Raw genomic sequence first — 15,805 nt, 5'->3', positions numbered from 1 at the left:
CCTCAAGAGCAGCGTGCATACGAGGCGCGGCGAATTTGTCTCGTCTCTGGTCCACTCCTTCTAGGTGCACGACGTAGGGGCGCCAACCAAGTCGCAGGTCGTCCAGAAGTTTTAGGCTAATAATTAGACAAAGTACACTTCAATGTCGCCACGTGAATAATTTCAAGCTACGTCGTAATGGGTACCCGTTCTAGATGTCGTGTACAGCTTAGCTGTGCAACCACCTGAACTGCGTGGTTTGGAGACCATTGATTTCGTAGGTAACGTCAGCAGAGGATTTGGGAGCTGGATCGACACCGCAGCTTCACCTCAAGAAGCTACAGTGTCCAGTTTTTCGGCAGGGTGCGGGCGGCGATTGATGGTGATAAGAAGCTATGGGGTTGCGGCGAACGAGACTGATGGTGTCGAGGTTAAGGTGATCGGCTGTAGCGAAGGTTCGGAACTGGGGCATCAGAGGCAGTGGGTTGATGGCGGGTGGCATAGGCAGTAGTAGGTCCAAAAGTACGGGAATAAGCGCCGGCGTATGCCTGAGTTTGTTGGAGCCTTCAGTTGCAGGAGTTAAGAGTGGCGAGGCCGATGCGACAGCAGTAAAAGCAGATGGGTTTGTCATCGGTGGTATGCCATTGGGACGCGCTCAGAAAAGTGTTGGAAAAAGACTTCCGGAGAGGGGGAGGGCGGCAACAATTTGGAGAAAGGGTGTGTTGTGTCGACGAAAACATGGATTTCTCAGCCGTGATCTCAAATACCCATCGCACAAAAGCCTCGATCATCGCAATCGTGGTTGCTGGAGGATCGGAAGGCCTTGTGAAGAAGGATGGTGAATAGGTTGCCTCGAGCTCGCGGCGAACAAAGTGGGTTACGTTGTCACAGGTGACTGGCTGACGGGGTCGATCCTCAGGAGTTGACGTAGTAGCAGTATTGTGCAGTCGCGTGATATGGTGCGCGATACGGCAGCTCTTAGCTTGTTCATAGTGACGGTATTTTATTGTGATGTCGCAGAAAAGAAGCAAATTGAAAGCTTCGTCCGAGATTCCTTTTAGCATTATCGACCTTATATGTGTCAGGCATCTTGTCGTCAGCTTTGCAGCAGAGAGCCAAGGAGTCCTGCACGTGTGAAACGCACGGCTCCGTAGGTGTCCGGGCACGAGTCGCAGCCGCCTTTCTCGCGGCACACTTGCGCCCGTTGGGGTCGCCAGATAGTGTCGCAGCTTTTCTTTAAAAAATGTCCCTGCTGGTTAACGCTTTTTCATGAGTTTGTTGTTACCGCTGTTACTAGCATTGGCGCGCGTTCATAGAGCTTGATCCATTCGTCAACATCGTCTCCGTCCAGGCCTGAGAACACACCAAGTGGGTAATCTTCTCGATTAGGGCAGTTTCACGAGCTGCAGCCATGGCTGATTCTGTCTCTTCAAATGGAGCCATGGTGAGAAGCTCGATGTATCGACCCCTACGGATCTCCGTGGCGAGAACGTGGTTCGCAAACCGCCACAAGAATGTTAGATGTGGACAGACAGATAAATAAGACTATCTACGCTGTATTTACACTACCACGCCACCAGGCAGACATTCGCTTGTGTCGAGAGCACAAAGACTTCATCGTCTTTCTCGCGGTGGCTATCGATAGCATCTTAATAATATCTTCGTTACGGTCTGCGCAAAGTCGGCCCGCCTAGAGGAAATGTTTCCGTGGAAAGAGAGTGGCGCTCATAGATAAAACTAACAAGTGTTCTGCGACTTTTACGATTTGACATTTATAGCACGGGCAGTGTTTTTATCACTGCTTGACCTCTATTCATTGTAGTGGTCCCAGAGGGTGAACGGGCGAAGACCATGCAGAACCAAGAGCTCCGAAGATGAACTAGTACCAATAAGCGGCTGAAAGCCGGGTGTTTTCGCCGGTGCTTTATATAATCGGTGTTTCTTTTTTTCTTCTTCTTGAGCTGCACCGAACTTTTATAGATTTCGTATAGCAGATAGCACAATTTTAATGTTTGATCAAATTACTCGATGCGGCGGTCATTAGTTTTGCGAGAAATCAAAATGTTCAATTGAATATTGAACGTAATTACACAAATTATTCTTTAAATAATAACTTTACGCCGCATATTTCAAATAACGAATTATAGCCGCCGAGTTGGCATGGTGCAATCACTTGGAACGAATTCTCTGAACGGCACCAATTCCGAGATTTTGCACTAAAGTATCTATTTGATCCTGTTGGTATACCATAAGTATGTACAGAGTACAGGACGGGTTCGCAGTTTTGAAATCCAGCACGTTTTGCAAGAAAGCCAGACAGGCTGTATCTAAATTGTTTAATCGCCATGAGGGCATACTCTTGCAGAAATTGAAGTGCGAGGCAACGGAAATATTCACGCGACCGAATTTTTCTAGGCTCCGGAAAAGTATAGAAAAGGTTCTAGGGATCATCTAAATCTGTTTTCTTAACGTGAAAACGCAAAAAGTTGTTAACTAAAACTCCTACTTGTAAATGACTCATTTCTAACGAAGAATTCGTATGAGGTTTTACATTTTGTAAGCTAGCATGCAGAAAAGAATGTCAAAGCCTTTTTAATCGACGTTAGCCATCTTGACTTCTCATTACCTCACGATGAACTTCTCTGCATAGAAAGAGCTATTGACGAATTCGGAGAGATGATCTTTCAATCCGAGACCACACTTGCCTGTGGGAATTTTTTATAGCTTCCTAAATTTTACCTTTCATCGACATTCATTAATTGGGACGGCAGGCACATATTACAAAAGACGGCCGTCTGCATAGGGTGTTGTATTGCAACTTTAGTCAGCGATCTATTGTTACTGCACCTGAATAGAACACTGGCCACTGAAGTACTAACAACAAAGGTGTGCAAAGGGTTTTAATATGTCGATGGTGATTTCTTTCTTTTAGAATGCAACCCATCCGATTTTAACCTAAAAGTCGCAGAAGTTCTGTCCATCGCAGAATAATGTCTGAAGCCTGTGCAAATGACGCACGAATTACCCAGCAACGAAAGCATCCCGCTCATAGCCATAAGGTTTATTTACAACGATGACCATTTGAGTTGGAGCTTCGAGGCAGAAGCTAACTAAACCATCTTTGCCTTAAAATTTAAAATTAAATTATGGGGTTTAACGTGCCAAAACCACTTTCTGATTATGAGGCACGCCGTAGTGGAGGACTCCGGAAATTTGGACCACCTGGGGTTCTTTAACGTGCACCTAAATCTAAGTACACAGGTGTTTTCGCATTTCGCCCCCATCGAAATGCGGCCGCCGTGGCCGGGATTCGATCCCGCGACCTCGTGCTCAGCAGCCCAACACCATAGCCACTGAGCAACCACGGCGGGTCATCTTTGCCTTTGGCTGCGTACATTGGAAACTAATTAGAAATGCAATTGTAAATCTGTCTCGAGAATGCATTCCAAAAATCATGCTCCCAGTTAATGAATCCCAGTTTGAGCCCGGAATGCACTCGTCTCTCAGACAGGCGTTAATTTCCGTAGCCGAAAAGCTTCTCAAGGCCATAAGGGCCACCAGTAATGCTGCGCGTAAATCACAAGAGAAAAAAGGTAGATTACGGTAATCCCCTATATTCATAGGGTATCGCACAATTTAAAGGCGGCCTAACGTGTTGACGTAAAACAGTTGTTCTCTGCTACGTATGGGTTGAAAAATTTATGCAAAATGACGGGGACAGAAAGAAGTAGAAACGAAATTGCGCAACACTCAACATCGCACAAATTATGTAACGTGCAATGGAGGCATAGTCTCCCGTACACCGCTGTTATGTAAACGGTCTTCCGTCAGACAGTCAGGTCGCTGCATTAATGAGAGGCTGCGGGAGCGCGCGAATAAAGTTAAAGATAAGACAGGTGGCTGGTTAGCCATTCACTGCAGAGATTGCAGATGCAAAGCTAGGTCCGACCACTGCGCAATAATAGCAAGAAGCAAAAAATGAAATGACTCGCTTGATGATGGCGAAACCTAATATCTATAAATTACGAAATAGGTGCATCAGTCAGGCGTCAGTTGCATTGCCAGAAAAAAAGACAGCTTCTTTTGAGTAGAGGTACACGAGGGTAAAGATATTTCTCAGCACATGCGCAGTGTTGTAGCAAGCGCAGAAAAAGGTCGCGCTCTTTCAGAAATAAAACTGCTGTAAGTTTGCATCTTATGTATGCTAGCGTTTTTTCTTGTGTCCGAATCCTTTACGCGCCACTTTGCACATAATTCCGAGATGATAATTTTCAAGGTTAACGTCGAAATGCATTGGTTTTCCAGTTACTTTTGTGCTTCAATGAAGAAAACAGCGGGATTTTAAAGAATAAACTGGAATGCAACTGCATTTCGTCGGATGTATTGGAACTGGTGCTGTCCAGAGAATTTTTTCCAAGTGGATACGCCGTGCGAACTCAGTTGCTGTAACTCGCAGACTAAAATATGTGACATAATGTAATTAATTGAAAACCTTTATCAGCGGAATTACTTCAATTGTTCAATTAAACATTTTGAGTCCTCGTAGTATTATTCGCAGCCTTATCGAGTAATGTAAATCAAGGATTAGAATGGTCCTATATGCCATAGTACAATTCTTGATACAGTATTTGATAGGCAATATTTAAAAATTAAAAAAGTTGGTGCAGTTCTAAAAAACAGCCTGTATACGAAGTGGCCAGTTTCCCCACTTTAGTTAACGTTGACACGGTGATAGCGAAAGTGCACCAGCTTTTCCTATTCCTAGCTCGCATGTATCAACATCACAAAAGCACGTGGCGAATACTACACTTGTCCGCATGACAGCAGGTTCATGTAATGTGCACAATCTGCAGTTTAATTACAAAGATGTTCCCTATAGCCTTGGTAATTGCGCTGGCATGACCAACCGACATGGTGGGCCTATCACTGCCGATGTGTTGCATTTTTCTTCACCACTTACAGTTATAGCTGCCATCCGGTGACTGCGCGATGTCGACGATGACGTAGTCGCAAAGGGTAGCGTACGGAAAAGGCTGCGTGGCGACATCATGCATTCGGTATTCGGGGTAGCGGTTGGAAGCCTTGATTGTGCAGAGTAGAGGACCTTTATCTGCGATTTAACAAGAACGTAATGCATCAATGAACGCCTACTTTTTTTTAATATTGACGTTTTTCATCACATCGGGCAGTGAGAACACACGGAACAGAACTAACCACATCAATTCAAAGTTCGAAGCAAAATAATACGCTTGTTATTACCGCGAAGCTGTATACCGCTACCGATCAAGGAAATTTTCGTGTCGTAAGCGAAAAATGTAGGAGGCACTCCCAATACGTGGGCCGATCCCAAGGATGCTGCGATGCCGGGCCCACCCCCGGCGGAGGTGAAGCAGGCGTTAAGCGCTCCCCACATGTGGGTCGATCCCGAAGATTGTGCTATGCCGAGCCGACCAGTGGCGGAGAGAAGCACGCATGAAGCACTCCCCATATGTGGGCTGATTCCGAGGATAGTGCAATGCCAGGCCGACGGGCAGCGGAGATGAAGCAGGCGTTAAGGACTCCCCATACGTGGGCCAATCCCGAAGTTTGTGCTATGCCGGGCCGACCCGCGGAGGAGATGAAGGAGGCGTTAGCCACTACCCAAACGTGGAATGATCCCGAAGATACTGCATTGCCGGGCCGACTAGCGGCGGAGGTGAAGCAAGCGTTAAGAACACCCCACACGAGGGCGACCCCGAGGATAGTGCAGTGGCGGGCCGACCCGCTGCGGAGATGAAGAAGGCGTTAAGCACTTCCTATACGGGCCGAACAGGCCGCCATTGGAATCTGAACCTGGCAAAGTTTAACGCTAGAACATTATCTAGTGAGGCGAGTCTATTAGTGCAATTGGAGGAATAAGAGGCAGTAATTGGGATATAATAAGGCTTAGTGAAGTTAGGAGGAAAAAAGAAGCATGTACAGTGCTAAAGAGCGGGAACGTCCTCTCCTACCGGGGCTTAGAGGAGATACGAGAACTACGAGTCGGATTCCTGACGAATAAGGATATAGCTAGTAACATACAGGAATCCTATAGCATTAACGAGAGGGTGGCAGGTCATGTTATGAAACTTTTTAAGAGGTAAAAATTGGATGTCGTACAGGTCTACGCCCCTACATCCAGCCACGATGACCAGGAAGTCGAAAGCTTCTATGAAGACGAGGAATCGGCGATGGGTAAAGTCAAAACAAAATACACCATACTGATGGGCGACTTCAAGGCCAGGGTAGGCCAGATGCAGGCTGGAGACAAGTCAGTGGGGTATATGGCATAGGCTCTAGGAATAGCAGGGGAGAGGTATTAGAAGAGCTTGCAGAACACAATATTATGCGGATAATGAATACCTTCTTCTGCTAGCGGGATAGCCGAATGTGGACGTGGAGGAACGCGAATGGCGAGACTATAAATTAAATAGACTTTTTACTCTGCGCTAACCCTGGCATCATACAAGAAGTGAACGTACTCGGCAAGGTGCACTGCAGTGACGCTAGGAAGAACTCGAATTAGCCTAGAGGATGGAAAGGAAGAAACTGGTACATAAGAAGCCGATCAATGAGTTAGCGGTAAGGGGGAAAATAGAGAAATTCGGGGTCAAGCTACAAAGCAGCTATTCGGCTTTAACTCAGAAAGAGGACATTAGTGTTGAAGCAATCAACGATTATCTTATGGGCATCATTAAGGAGTGTGCAATAGAAGTCGATGGTAACTCCGCTAGACAGGATCTCGTCAAGAAACGCCAATGTATGAAAGCCTCTAACCCTACAGCTAGAATAGCTCTGGAAGAACTTTCAAGTTAATCAACGAGCGTAAGACATCTGACATAAGGAAGTATAATATGGATAGAATTGAACATACTCTCAAGAACGGAGGAAGCCTAAATGCAGTGAAGAAAAAACCCGGAATAGGCAAGAATCCGATGTATGCTTTAAGATACAAAGCTGGCAATATCATTACTAATATGGATGAGATAGTTCAAGAGGCTGAGGATTTCTATAGAGATCGATACAGTACCAGTGGCACCCACGACGATAATGGAAGAGAGAATAGCCTAGAAAAATTTTAAATCCCACAGGTAACGCCGGAAGATGTAAATAGCTTTGGGAGCTATGGAAAGGGGGAAGGTAGCTGGGGAGGATCCGGTAACACCAGATTTTTGAAAGATGGTGGGCAGATTGTTCGAGAAAAACAGGCCACTCTGTATACGCAATGCCTCATGACCTTGTGGCTACTGGAATCTTGGAAAAACGCTGACATATTCCTAATCCATAAGAAAGGGGACGCCAAAGATTTGAAAAAATTATAGACCGATCAGCATACTGTCCGTTGCCTGCAAACCATTTACTAAGGTAAGCGCAAATAGAATCAGGAATACCTTAGACTTCTCTCAACCAAAGGACCATGCAGGATCCTGTAAAGCCTACTCAACAATAGACCATATTCACACTATCGATCAGGTGATAAAGAAATGTGCGGAATATAAACAACCCTTATATATAGCTTTCATTTATTACGAGAAAGCGTTTGATTCAGTGGAAACCTCAGCAGTCAGTAGACGAGCCGTATGTAAAAACACTTAAAATATCTACAGCGGCTCCACGGCCACCATAGTCCTCCATAAAGAAAGCAATGAAATCCCCAATAAAGAAAGGCGTCAGGCAGGGAGATACGATCTCTCCAATGCTATTCATATCGTGTTTACAGGAGGTATTCAGAGACCTGCATTGGGAAGAATTGGGGATAAGAGTTAATGGAGAATATCTTAGTAACTTGCTATTCGCTGATGATATTGCCTTACTTAGTAACTCAGGGGGACAAATTGCAATGCATGCTCACTGACCGGGAGAGGAAAAGGAGAAGGATGGGTATAAAACTATTCTGCAGAAAACTAAAGTAATGTTTTAACAATCTCGGAAAAGAACAGCAGTTTACGATAGGTAGCGGGGCACTGGAAGTAGTAAGAGAATATATCTACTTAGGACAGGTGGCGACCGCGGATCCGGATCATGAGACTGAAATAATCGGAAGATTAAGAACGGGCTGGGGTGCGTTTGGCAGGCATTCTCAGATCATGCACAGCAGGTTGTCATTATACCTCAAGAGAAAAGTGTATAACAGCTGTGTCTCACCAGTACTGACGTACGGGGCAGAAGCCTAGAGGCTTATTTATTTTTATGGGGTTTTACGTGCCAAAACCATTTTCTGAATATGAGGCACGCCGTAGTGGAGGACTCCGGAAATTTTAACCACCTGGCGTTCTTTAAGGTGCACCTAAATCTAGGTATACGAGTGATTTCGCATTTCGCCTCCATCGAAGTGAGGCCGCCAACCCGGGATTCGATCCCGCGACCTCGTGATCCCCTACACCATAGCCACTGAGCAACCATGGCGGGTCCCTGGAGGCTTATGAAGATAGTTCTACTTAAATTGAGGACGACGCAACGAGCTATGGAAAGAACAATGATGGGTGTAACCTTGAGGGATAAGTAAAGAGCAGGTTGGGTGAGGGAACAAATGCGAGTTAATGATATCTTAGTTGAAATCAAGAAAAAAACGATGGGCATGGGATGACATGTAATGAGGAGGGAAGATAACCGATGGTCGTTAAGGGTTACGGATTGAATTCTAAAGGAAGGGAAGCGTAGCAAGGGGAGGCAGGAAGTTAGGTGGGCGGATGAGATTACGAACTTTGCAGGGACAACATGGCCACAATTTGCACATGACCGGGGTAGTTGGAGAAGTATGGGAGAGGCCTTTGCCCTGCAGTGCGCTTAACCAGGCTGATGATGATGATGATACGTGGACCAATCCCCAATGATTGTGCGATGCCGTGCCGACCAGCGGCGGAGATGAAGCAGGCCTTAAGCACTCCCCACACGTGGGCCAATCACGAAGATAGTGCATTGCCGGGCCGACCCGCGGCGGGTGCGCACCGGGCGTTAAGCACTCCCCACACGTGGGCCGATTCCGGGGATGGTGCCATTTCGGGCCTACCCGCGGCGGAGGTGCAGTTCACCATCAGGGAGCCTACATACACAGGTTCACTCTTCAGCCTTGTTCCCAGAGTGGATGGGAACTGAGGTTGTTTTTCTATATTTCTTCCTTAAATTCTTGCTTGCTTAGAGCCCACTGACCGTACGTAAAATTTGGATTGGCTCCGGCTTTGGCACTAGAGTTAGATGGAAGCACGGTTGAGTGCGCGCCATATAATCTGGCATTGTGCAGAACTGGCACTGGCAGCGTCTCAGCCAATGTGATCAGAAACTTCGCCGCGAATCACAAGACGGCATGAGAACGGGAAAGAGGGTCACCGGCAAAAAAAAAAAAAAAAAAGCTCCGGAACGCTTTTCCCACCATGCAAGACCATTTCTGTCGCAATTTTTCCTGCTCTGTATTTTGCCATACTTTCTGCAGAGCGACTTCATTTTGTAATGAATCATCTAGCAAAACGCTATTTCATGATAACGGAGAAATATTTCTTCAGAGACATGCAAACACACAGTGACTACCACACAATTATAAACAGATGCAAGCACATTAACTGCGATGGCCCCTGCACCATGAGTCACATCAGAATAAAATCAACTCATTTCGCCACAGTCATAACGGCGGGAAGACGTGATAATTCCGGAAGTCAAGTCTTGAGTACTTTTTCAGTGCCACTTGGTGGTAATTGAACTGGTGAGCAAAAAATTGAATTGAAACATTTCCGCTCATTCTAGATCTGGGTATAGCGATGCAGTCTTTATTTTCGATCAGAAATTTTAAACTATGGGCTGTGTGAGAAATTATCCGGGAAATATGAGGATTACTGGAGACAGCGGCGGCTGTCTCCTCTAGCGGCTGCTTGTAGCGCTAGTTGTTGATGACCAGCTTATGTAGACGGAGAAGTTTTGAGGAAAAAAAGAAGATTATAGAAATGCATACAAAAATGCTGCCACTAATGACATGTAAAGTACACCTGAATGAATCAGGCATGCTAGGTGGCTATTTGTACCAGCCCAGTTTCAAAGGGGATGCCTGTAAATCTTCTTCATCAGCAGTAGCAACTTTGTGGGCCCGATGGTGTCTTTTTTTATTTGGCAATTTTTTTTATTTACTGCGGAGGGGAACCAGATTCTGCTCGTGCAATGGCATTGGTGTCTAATTTGCATTTTCTGGTATATTCTTCCCTAAAGGTCCTTCAAATTGGTTTATCCACGTAAGTTCGAGGGCAATAACCCTATTTCTTCTGTGCCGTTGTCTCCACTCAGCGCACACAGGTGTTTCTCTACTTTGCGTTTACATTTGGTTGACAGAGATCAGGAGAATTACCTACGGGAATGAGTAGGATATAGCCGACATTATTCAAGGCTAAGAAGTTACAAATTATGGCTTCGAGGAACCATTGATGAGCACCTGCCGCAGAACGAAAGGGGTACGCAGATAGATCGAAGCGTCTGAGCGTAAGAAGGTGCTTGCGTGAACAGGACTACACGTGTTACGGGCGAATAAGGTGGCAACGGAGGAGAGGGAAGGAACATTTAGCCTATCATGAATACAGTGAGCTAACAAACTTGTTCATAGCCAAGAGTCAAAAGTAAAAAAAGACGCCGTATTCAGCAATAATTACGCTTTTTATAGAAACTTACGCTCTGTGCGCAGAAATCTATGGCAAAAGATTTCGCGCTTGCCGCTGCTCTGTTCGTCAAATTTCGCATAAAGATCGCATTTCATAGTACGGAAAATTCAATGTAAGACTTGAGAATGTTACTTGCCTGGCTTGTAAGAAAAAAAAAAGCGAGATTGCTTCGTGTATGGAGAATCTAGCTGCTGTCAATGCAGCGCTAGGATAAGCTTGCGTCCTACCTGGTCGCTACCTGTCGGCAGCTGCTAAAAGCAAGCGTGCCATGCTGCTTTCTCATCTTTCTATGTATTACTGGTCGCACATTCATTATACTGTCTAACTGCACTGGATATATAGAGAGCTCTAAAAGATTCGAGGAAGGAAACAGCGTCGTAAAATATAGAACCGAGCTATTGAAGCACTCTGATAACGCAGGCCAATTCCATGCTATGGCTGTTACACAGTGCTCCAACGAATACTGCACGACCAGAACTGTTTCTAAATTACTGCTCTTCTCAATGCTTTTAAATAATGGGATTCTGGAAACCATCCACTTTATAGCGCTACATATAGCTGCCATTCACTATCATCATCATCATCATCATCATCATCATCATCATCATCAGCCCTGCAAACTTCTTAATCTCATCCGCCCACCTAACTTTCTGCCGCAATCTGCTACGCTTTCCTTCCCTTGGAATCCATTCCGTCACTCTTAATGAGCATCGGTTATCTTCCCTCCTCACTACGTGTCCTGCCCATGCCCATTTCTTTTTCTTGATTTCAACTAAGATATCATTAAATCACGTTTGTTCCCTCACCCAATCTGCTCTTTCCTTATCCCTTAACGTTACACCTACCATTCTTCTTTCCATAGCTCGTTGCGTCGTCCTCAATTTAAGTAGCACCCTTTTCCTAAGCCTCCAGGTTTCTGCCCCGTACGTGAGTACTGGTAACACACAGCTGTTATATACTTTTCTCTTGAGGGATAATGGCAACCTGCTGTTCATGATCTGCGAATACCTGCCAAACGCACCCCAGCCCATTCTTATTCTTCTGATTATTTCACTCTCATGATCCGGATCAGCAGTCACTACCTGTCCTAAGTAGATGTATTCCCTTACCACTTCCAGTGCCTCGCTACCTATCGTAAACTGCTGTTCCATTCCGAGACTGTTAAGCATTACTTTAGTTTTCTGCAGATTAATTTTTAGACCCAACCTTCGGCTTTGCCTCTACAGGTCAGTGAGAATGCATTGCAGTTGGTCCCCTGAGTTACTAAGCAAGGCAATATCATCAGTGAATCGCAAGTTACTAAGGTATTCTCCATTAACTCTTATCCCCAATTCTTCCCAATCCAGGTCTCTGAATACCTCCTGTAAACACGCTGTGAATAGCATTGGAGAGATCGTATCTCCCTGCCTGACGCCTTTCTTTATTGGGATTTTGTTGCTTTCTTTATGGAGGACTACGGTGGCTGTGGAGCCGCTATACCTATCTTTCAGTATTTTTACATGCGGCTCGTCTACACCCTGATTCCGCAATGCCTCCATGACTGCTGAGGTTTCGACTGAATCAAACGCTTTCTCGTAATCAATGAAAGCTATATATAAAGGTTGGTTATATTCCGCACATTTTTCTATCACCTGATTGATAGTGTGAATATGGTCTATTGTTGAGTAGCCTTTACGGAATCCTGCCTGGTCCTTTGGTTGACGGAAGTCTAAGGTGTTCCTGATTCTATTTGCAATTACCTTAGTAAATACTTTGTAGGCAACGGACAGTAAACTGATAGGTCTATAATTTTTCAAGTCTTTGGCGTCCCCTCCCTTATGGATTAGGGTTATGTTAGCGTTTTTAGCGTTAGTCATGAGGCATTGCATAAGTACACAGGGTGGCCAGTTTCTCTAGAACAATCTGCGCACCATACTTCAACAAATCTGCTGTTTCCTGATCCTCCCCGGCTGCCTTCCCCCTTTGCATAGCTCCCAAAGCTTTCTTTCCTTCTTCCGGCGTTACCTGTGGGATTTCAAATTTTTCTAGTCTATTCTCTCTTCCATTATCGTCGTGGGTGCCACTGGTACTGTATAAATCTCTATAGAACTCCTCAGCCACTTGAACTATCTCATCCATATTAGTTATGATATTGCCGGCTTTGTCTCTTAACGCATACATCTGATTCTTGCGAATTCCTAGTTTCTTCTTCACTGCTTTTAGGCTTCCTCCGTTCCTGAGAGCATGTTCAATTTTGTCCATATTATACTTCCTTATGTCAGCTGTCTTACGCTTGTTGATTAACTTCGAAAGTTCTGCCAGTTCTATTCTAGCTGTAGGTTTAGAGGCTTTCATACATTGGCGTTTCTTGATCAGATCTTTTGTCTCCTGCGTTAGCTTACTGGTATCTTGTCTAACGGAGTTACCACCGACTTCTATTGCACACTCCTTAATGGTGCCCACAAGATTGTCGTTCATTGTTTCAACACTAAGGTCCTCTTCCTGAGTCAAAGCCGAATACCTGTTCTGTAGCTTGATCTGGAATTCCTCTATTGTCCCTCTTACCGCTAACTCATTGATCGACTTCTTATGTACCTGTTGCTTCCGTTCCCTCCACAGCTCTTGGCTAATTCGTGTTCTTACCATCCTATGGTCACTGCAGCGCACCTTGCTGAGCACGTCCACATCTTGTATGATGCCAGGGTTAGCGCAGGGTATGAAGCCTATTTCATTTCTAGTCTCGCCGTTCGGGCTCCTCCCCGTCCACTTTCGGCTATCTCGCTTGCGGAAGAAGGTATTCATTATCCGCATATTATTCTGTTCCGCAAACTCTACTAATAACTCTCCCCTGCTATTCCTAGTGCCTATGCCATATCCCCCCACTGCCTTGTCTCCAGCCTGCTTCTTGCCTACCTTGGCATTGAAGTCGCCCATCAGTATACTGTATTTTGTTTTGACTTTACCCATCGCCGATTCCACGTCTTCATAGAAGCTTTCGGCTTCCTGGTCATCATGACTGGATGTAGGGGCGTAGAGCTGTACTACCTTCATTTTGTACCTCTTATTAAGTTTTACAACAAGACCTGCCACCCTCTCGTTAATGCTATAGAGTTCCTGTATGTTGCCAGCTATGTTCTTATTAATCAGGAATCGAACTCCTAGTTTTCATCTCTCCGCTAAGCCCCGGTAGCACAGGACGTGCCCGCTTTTTAGCACTGTATATGCTTCTTTTGGCCTCCTAACGTCACTGAGCCCTATTATATCCCATTTACTGCCCTCTAATTCCACCAATAACACTGCTAGACTCGCCTCACTAAATAACGTTCTAGCGTTAAACGTTGCCAGGTTCATATTCCATTGGCGGCCTGTCCGGAGCCAGGGATTCTTAGCACTCTCTGCAGCGTCGCAGGTCTGACCGCCGCCGTGGTCAGTTGCTTCGCAGCTATACATACATACTATACATACCAACAGGGTAGCTGGTGGTAGTTCGCGGGCGGGTAGTTGTCGTCGTGGTTGTGGTCGTGGTTGTTGTCGTGGTTGTGGTCGTTGTTGTGGTGGTTGTGGTCGTCGTGGTCATCGTGGTCGTCGTGGTGGTCGTGGTGGTCGTCCTCGTCGTGGCAGTCGTGGTGGTCGTCCTCGTCGTGGCAGCTGTGGTGGTCGTCGTCGTCGTGGTCTTCGTCGTGGTAGTTGTTGACGTGGTAGTCCTGGTCGTTGTACTTGACGTAGATGGCGTTGTGGGCGCGGGCGTTGCTGGAGGCACGATGGGTAATCGAGAGATCCTTGTAGACATCCCTGTTACAACTGGAGTCGATGGAGCAGTGCTCGGCGGTGGTGGCGCGGGGATCACTGCAGACAATGCAGAAACACGCGAGATCACTGAAATAAGCTTTAGGGTGTAATGTTCGTAAATCACACAATATGTTATGAGTAGTGATGACTCTAGGGTAACTTTCGGTACCTGATCTTCTTGAACCTACACCTGATGCGTGGTAATGTGCACCGAGAGCACCCGAACGCAGCCACCATGCTCATTAACTCTACGCGGTAGTTCACGACACGAATTACATACTCTACGCAGACAAAACGCTGAATGACAATTTTTGCAATGCTGCAACAATTGTAATTTCACTCTGGTTCTTAATGAACCTGTATAATAGCCTTTCAAAATTAAGTATATTACATGCTCGGTGCCCGAGAATAAACTTGTATCCACAAAATAATCGTGATACGCAGGCGTTATTTAAGGTTCCCATAGCACAAAGCCTCAAATGTGTCAGGAAGAAGAGGTAGTCAAGCAAGATTCATGTGATGTCATAACGGGCCAGTTGAATCACATGATTAAGATCGCTGAATAGAGGAAAAAAAAGCTTACGTGACGTTTGTCGACTACAATAAAATGTACCGGTGACTTTTCTTCAACGATTGTTAAGAGATACGCCGGTGATCTGATTTTTAACTGCTGGCGAGGTCTATAACTACTTACTAGCTTACTGAACTTTTGCCAGGGCTTAAATAGAGCGGTGTACGTTGCGATGGCCTAACTATCACTGTAGTAATCACTGCCGTTTTGACTAAGCAGCATTAGTTCTTTTGTAGGTAAATGAATTTTCCGAATGAAAAACTATTACAAAATAAGCTTTCAAGTATTCATTATAGGCAAAATATTCAAAGCCAGTGTTTTACCGCAGGCTGATAAAAAGCTAACTCATTCGTATCAATAGATATAGATGCTCAGCGTGTAGTTTTATCGAACTCCCAAAAAATTAAGAGCGGTATATATCCAAATACGCCGTGTCACTTGGAGCTTTCATACAGTGACCTTAACAACAATGACGCTAAATGAGGTTGCTGCCTTCTAACATACTCTTAACGAATGAATGTTGGTGAATGCAGCATGGCGTAATGAATAGGAGGTACACGTTGGTGATTAATATTACAAATACTTGTTGTCCAAGAGCTTTATCAAGGAATCATTCCTGTTAGTGTGATGCCACACTTTAAGGGGGCGCTATAGAAGCAAACTATGCATTTTCTGAGGCCATTCACAAATGACAAAAAGAGCAGAGGTGGTCAGGTCGGTTGACGGTGATGCATTCGAGACATCTGCTGGCATCGTCCGCCGGCTCTGGAACGAGCGTTGTAATTTGTACGACCTATTCTATTTCCTCTACATACTGTATAGACTGAGGCTC

General features: G+C 45.4%; 1 protein-coding gene across 1 annotated transcript in view; it reads right to left on the bottom strand.

Annotated features, from left to right (window-relative positions):
* Positions 1 to 14,585, bottom strand: part of LOC129384868 (uncharacterized) — a 50,524-nt gene extending 35,939 nt beyond the window's left edge. The window contains exons 1-2 of the mRNA XM_055070452.1: positions 14,079 to 14,585; positions 4,940 to 5,089 (exon numbers count right to left, since the gene is read on the bottom strand). Coding sequence (XP_054926427.1) covers positions 4,940 to 5,089; positions 14,079 to 14,403 — 475 coding nt within the window. The 5' untranslated portion in view covers positions 14,404 to 14,585. The remainder of the gene's footprint in view (positions 1 to 4,939; positions 5,090 to 14,078) is intronic.
* Between the last annotated feature and the right edge of the window lie 1,220 nt (positions 14,586 to 15,805).

This window comes from Dermacentor andersoni, chromosome 4, assembly GCF_023375885.2.
Source record: "Dermacentor andersoni chromosome 4, qqDerAnde1_hic_scaffold, whole genome shotgun sequence".
Lineage (NCBI taxonomy): Eukaryota > Metazoa > Arthropoda > Arachnida > Ixodida > Ixodidae > Dermacentor > Dermacentor andersoni.
The sequence above is the reverse complement of the archived record's forward strand: the minus strand, read 5'-3'. Positions and strand labels throughout refer to the sequence as shown.